The 6,376-nt window shown below is 33.2% G+C and overlaps 1 protein-coding gene across 1 annotated transcript; it reads right to left on the bottom strand.

Annotated features, from left to right (window-relative positions):
- Nucleotides 1-760: 760 nt before the first annotated feature.
- On the bottom strand, nt 761-3,398 carry LOC132035881 (salicylic acid-binding protein 2). The gene is made up of 3 exons (XM_059426034.1): nt 2,820-3,398; nt 2,021-2,158; nt 761-1,240 (listed from the first exon to the last, which is right to left on the bottom strand). Exons 1-3 carry the CDS (start codon nt 3,192-3,194, stop codon nt 959-961), a joined length of 795 nt encoding a protein of 264 aa, XP_059282017.1. The 5' UTR covers nt 3,195-3,398; the 3' UTR covers nt 761-958.
- Between the last annotated feature and the right edge of the window lie 2,978 nt (nt 3,399-6,376).

The raw sequence follows: 6,376 nt of genomic DNA on the forward strand, positions 1-6,376 counted from the left end.
TGCGTTAAGCCCTTGAATATATAGAAAAACATCAACCATGCATCCATCTAAGAAACTCGACACCTTGACATGAGAATAATTATTCAAACCAGTTATGTAATAGTACTAAATGGGGAGTTGAGATGTTGACATGAGACGAGGAATGCACTTAGAGTTCCCTTCAACAATATTATATGCCGATGCAACTTTATCCAAGGACTGAAGATGTAACAGCTTACATAGCCTAACTAAAGAGAGGATTCATGAAAGGACAAGAGGGAGTATTATTAATGAGGCAACCAAATGGCGTATTATTAGAAATGTGTACTCTTTTTCCTTAACTAGAATTTTTCCCACTAAGTTTTTTCTACTAAGATTTTAATGAGGCACATTATCTATCAAATAGACGTCCAAGAGGGAGTGTTATAGATAAATATCTTTTGTTATGGATGTCTATCGTGTTATAGATAAATATCATTTATTATGTCTATCTCTAAAAGAGAAATTAGGCTTTGTAACTTTGGGATCAAGTCAATTTTCCCCTATAAATAGAGGGGTTCTCTTTCATTGTAAAATACATCCCTCAAGAGAAATAAAGAATTATCCTCTCTTTCTCCACAATATTCTTGTTCTATTATTATTATTATTATTTTATAACAACCTAGCTATTATAATTTATAAGTAACCCAATTGTGTGAGTATTTCTTTTAGCGTAAGTATATTTAATTTAAACTCGTTTATTTATGTATGTATGCACAAGTGTCCAATATCCAGAGCCATGAGACCCGAAACTTGTAAAAATAAACTGACACAGTTTATTATCACAACACACACTTGAATATATAGAAAAACATCAACCATGCATCCATCTAAGAAACTTGACATCTTGACATGAGAATAATTATTCAAACCGGTTATGTAATAGTACTAAATGAGGAGTTGAGATGTTGACATGAGACGAGGACAAAATATGCAGAAATCAGTTGTATTTATGGGCAATCTCCAAAAGACTAGCGCAAAGTTGTTTGGGCTTGCATAGCATTGCCATGTGATCAGCATCCTTAATCTCCTTTGCTTCTGTAACACCAATGTTGTCAATTTGCCATCGTTGGAACTCTGCTGGTATGCCTTTATCCTCTGTGCACACTATGTAAACTCTCTTCACTGATCCATACCCTTCATCTGTGAAATACTTGGCCTTTGACAGATCATCGAGAAACAGAGAGCTTGGTCTCACCAATGATGATGCTAATGCAAGATCCTAGCACATTATCAGTCAAATGTGAGGCTAGCTCCTTTTATTTCCAAAAGGGAAAAAAAGATCTTTGAAAAGGGTATATAATTAGTTAACTGAGTTTAAATTTTATGTCTTGACAGTGTATAATTTCTTTACACTATTAGGTTAAGGTGACCTATTATCAGTGGCCAGCCACAGTCCACAGTGCTATGGGTTTGCGAACTCAATAGTTTTTGCTCAAATCATGTATTCATAACCCAGTAAATAAAAAATAAGAGCGATCCGGAACTTATAAACTAAAAATCTTAGTACCATCTCTGCTTAAAATAATTTAGGAAGGCCAGTATAAATAACATATTTATTTATATCATGTTGAAATGCTATATCAAGTGTAATAGTAGTCAAACTTAGATTTTCAAATCATAATTAATAAGGATAATTTAGTAAAATAAACCCCAAATAAATACTCTCTCTGTCCCAATTTATGTGATACTTTTCGTTTCCCAAGATTCAAACTGCATGAACTTGACCAGCATTTTGAAATGTATTTTTTCACCAAATTGATTTGAGAAAAGTAGTAACTTATAAGTAGTACTTTTCATGTAATTTTCAAATAATAAATTTTAATCTTAAACTATTGAGTTAATTTAATCCAATTTAGCTTTAAAATTTAGTCAAATTGACTCTCGAAAAGAGAAATGTATCACATAAATTGAGACGAAGGAGTACGTAACTAATATGCTCTTCCATTCTCGAAAAAAAAAAAGTAGTAGTACTTATGTGTTTCCAAAGAGTAAATCTTACCTCAGGAGAACATAGCTGGTAGAGCTTGTGGGCCAAAAATTTGGGGCCAAAAAACATGGCTGTCAGTGGCTCTTCAGGTGAACCATAAGGTGTAAACTGAGTGTCCAACCAATTCTCTGCTGGCGTTCGCTCATAATACTTCACAAATACATTAAAATTTGGTTAAGTCAATCATACACACAGCATAACAGGTGTTCTGTTTTAATGGCATCTGACTTTGATCATTAATGTCAAGATCGAGCATTTATTTTAAATTCGTCTATTAAACACGGATCCAGTCGCTTGTCAAAATTACTACTACTACAGTTTAATTAAGATGACTAGAAAAGTGATTGGCTAATTAAATGGTCATCACGTTTCGGGAGAATTTAGAGACATACACAGAGGCAGAGTTTTATATGTTTTTGGCACACATCGATCAATAAATTGATACTTTGATGTGGTTGGCAAAAAAGGAAAATAAATAAAAGAATCCGATTTGCACTTGAGAGTATGCGTAAATTTTTAAACGGGGCGATCATATTTTTTTTATAATAAATGGAGGGAGATCGTTCTCTTTCCTATATAGGTAAACTCCAACTCTAGCAGCAATTGGTTAAGGAAAGAGAAATTTTGTTAATTAGCAGACAGAACAGTAGTGTCAGTGGCAGCTTAACTAATTTGGAGGCCTAAAGCTAAATTTTAAAAATAGGCCCTAATTTTTTATTTTTTTAAAAAAAGTTTGTCTGTGTACCCCCACGGTGCACATACAAAAAAATCATGATGCAATGACAATATCCAAAAATATATAAATAGTCACCTGATTCAAAACATAGGAGGAGATGTGGACAGAATCAGGCATGAAGGCAGCCAAGAATACAGCAGCATAGATCTTTTGTGGATATTTTTCCATAGCAAGTCCCAAATTCATACCACCAAGACTATGCCCAATTAATATAACCTTCTCCTCTTGTGGAAGGGATTCCATCAACTCCATCAATGGCAAAGTATAGTCATGAAGTGTGCGGAGTTGCTCGATTTTTCTCGAATCAATGCCAGAGGCTGTCAAGTCAAGGGCTGTGACTTTGTGACCTGCAGCCTCTAGCAATGGCTTTAGCTTGTACCAACTCCAACCTCCATGGCATGCACCATGTACCAAAACAAAGTGCTTTCCTTGTTCCTCAATAATCTCCATTTTTAGGCCTTGTGAATTTTTTTTTTCTTTGGTTTAGTCCTTGAGATAGAAGAATTCTAGGATGGGTTATCTAATGGTTTTGGTGGGCATGGAGAATTTATAGCAAAGACCTGTCAGAATTTTACATCTGGCCAGTAGTTAAATCTCATTGATCCATGTATGTGCATTTATATAATTGTCAACTTTTCAGGGATAGAGAGAGAGAGATTGGAGAATTCTTATTCAACAAAGTGATGTGGATTTTAATCCCATTAAAATATTTTTAGTTTAACTTGTCCCATCGAGATATGTTATTCTTTTATTGCAAAATACACCTTCTGTTTCAATTTGTTTGTTTAACTTTTCTTATTAGTCCGTTTTAAAAAAAAATATCTTTTTCATTTTTTGGTAACTCTTTAATTTTAACTTTTCGCATGAAATATTTAAGACTACGTGATTAAAGGGCATTTGGTACATTCTGCATATCTTTAGTTAACAACAACAAGATTAAAAAATATTCTTTACTTTCTTAAATTTCATGTCAAGTTAAAACCAGATAAATAAATTGAAACATAAGGAGTAGTGTTTACTTGGTCACTTTTCGGTTTGTATTTGAAAAAAAAAATAGCCAAATGAAACTCTAGAACAATATCATCGAATTTCATTTATGAAATTTGAAACTCTATAACTATTTTTCAGTTACATGAGTTGAAAGTGGTTATTTGTGAATTTTACCCTCTTTTACTTCCTTTAGTCGTTTTACCTAAAGTTTGAGATTTTGACACATTGATTAAGAAAATTTATTTATAATTAAAAGTATTAATTATAAAGAGTATTCTCTCCATCTCAAAATAAGCGTCTATTTACGCGCTCATTAAGGAAAGCAATACATACAAGGTATCATTTACTAATTAAGTTGCCCAATATATTCGATGTTTCTTGAGAATTGAGCACTATTTATACGAAGAAGTATTTCTTTAATAGAGTACTCCCTCCGTTCACTTTTACTTGTCCACTTTGGACTTTTCACGCTATTTAAGAAATAATAAATGGAGTACATAATTTTTATTGGACTTGAAAAATGATTTGAAGTGAGTAATTAATACTATGAGTAAAACAGGAAAAAATAGATTGTCTTCTCTTGATATGCTAAAAGTGACAAGTAAAAGTGAAAATCTATTTTTAGAATACTGGACAAGTAAAAGTGAACGGAGGGAGTACTTCATAAGGATATAGTTGGAGACAATTACTGATTATTGTCTTGAATTCTTAAAGCAACAATTACTTTGGGACATTTTTTTTTTTTGTTGCTAAAACGGCACTTATTTTGGGACTGAGGGAGAACTTGATTAAATTACCTCTTATCTCTTTTGAGTACGTAATTAATGACTACATGTCCTTTTTAACTAGTTAGTTGGAATTGGGAAAATATAATTAATGCATTTTTAGTTTCTTAAGTCACAAATATTCTCTAGTGTGTGAAAAGAAATGTAACAGCTAATATGGAACGGAGGGAGTATTTGTGAGTTAAGAAATTAGAAATGCATTAATTATCTTGTTAAGAGGACTCTCTGTACCATAAAAAGTTTTAAGAGGCGTGCGAAAAATAAACATAACAAGTAAAACGGATCGAGGAGTAAATTTTAATCCTTTTATAATGTTTTTGGTCTAACCTGGCTCCTCGAGATTTGTTATTCTGTTACTAATTGGACTTTTAAATTTTGAAAAGACCATCCAAGAATTATTAATTATAAAAAGCAATTGACTAAATTACTCTCATCAATTTTTAAAACGGAAAAGGGCCAAATATACCCATGTATTATGAGAAAAGGTTCAAATATACCCTTCGTTATACTTTGAGTCTAAATATACCCCTGCCGTTATACTATTGGATCAAATATACCCCTCCTCCATTAAAGTTATCCAAGGTGGACATCCTATCCTACGTGGCATTAACATTTGATGAGGTGGATATCACGTGGCATGCCACCTCAACACCCCTAACTCATTTTACCTCTCTTCTCTATTTGTTTTTCTACCACTAAAATTTTCTTCCTAGGTATGAACCAACTTCTACTTGTCAAGCAATGGATGGCCACCTCCCTCAAACTGTTCACTGACCATTTTGATATATGGAACTTCCGCATTTATAACTACCCTGCAAGTAAAATGTAAAGATCAAAAGAAATCAATTAATACAGCTGTTGAAAAGAGTAATAAAGGAATTTGTGTTCAAGCACAAGAAGTAGCTCAAGGATCTTTATTGCATCTTGATCAATAGAATATCGATTTTTCTAAATACATGCTCCGTATTTTGGTTGTGGTAATTTTCTAGGGCACTCTAAGTAATGCCGCTGAAGCCACGGCCCTCCATCTTCTCAAATTCAACCAATTCAGCATTTACATCTGGAAAAACCCATCAAAGCTTGAAGCAAAACATAGGCCTCAATAGAGAAGAGGGGGTAAAATGGGTTAGGGGCGTTGAGGTGGCATGCCACGTGGGCATTCACCAAATCAAATGTCAATGTCACGTAGGATAGGATGTCCACCTTGGACAACTTTAATGGAGGAGGGGTATATTTGATCCAATAGTATAGCGGCAGGGGTATATTTGGTCCCAAAGTATAACGAGGGATGTATCTAAACCTTTTCTCATAGTACAGGGGTATATTTAGCCCTTTTCCTTTTTTAAAATGAACAGTTAAAGACCAGGGGCGGACCCACATGCAGTTTAACGGTGCTCGAGCACCCATTAATCCCGACGTAAAAAATATATAACTATATAGGAACTGCTCAAAACAGAAATATATTAATGTTATAGCACCCAGTGAACAAAAAGCCTATTGGGTGCTCTGGTCGGATGGGCAATTGAGGGGTGCATCTTTGCTCTAAGTGTGACGATTATTTTCCTCCTTTTTTTCCATTATAAAGTTCTGTTCTTCTTTTTTACTATCTTTGATTACTTTTAGTTTATAAATTCCTTTAACATTTATATAATTTCTTGTGAACATAGAAAGAGAAAAAAATCACTGCCCAATCACCTCTTTTATTTTTCTTGAGAAATTTTGGCAATTTGGCTAAGAAGTTCTTCAAGCTAATTCATTTTTTTTTCTTCAAAAAGTGAAGTTTTTTTTTTTTTTTTTGTATTATAATGATAATATTAATCATAATTTTCTCATTACTCTTTAAATTACCACGTTTAA

The sequence above is a fragment of the Lycium ferocissimum genome, chromosome 2 (genome assembly GCF_029784015.1).
Source record: "Lycium ferocissimum isolate CSIRO_LF1 chromosome 2, AGI_CSIRO_Lferr_CH_V1, whole genome shotgun sequence".
Classification (NCBI taxonomy): Eukaryota; Viridiplantae; Streptophyta; class Magnoliopsida; order Solanales; family Solanaceae; genus Lycium; species Lycium ferocissimum.

Coding starts and splice junctions, on each gene's coding strand:
- LOC132035881 (XM_059426034.1), bottom strand. CDS start 3,194: ATGGAGATTATTGAGGAACAAGGAAAGCACTTTGTTTTGGTACATGGT. Junction 2,159..2,819: donor CCTCCTATGTTTTGAATCAG/GTGACTATTTAT, acceptor GTATTTGTGAAG/TATTATGAGCGAACGCCAGC. Junction 1,241..2,020: donor ACCAGCTATGTTCTCCTGAG/GTAAGATTTACT, acceptor ATAATGTGCTAG/GATCTTGCATTAGCATCATC.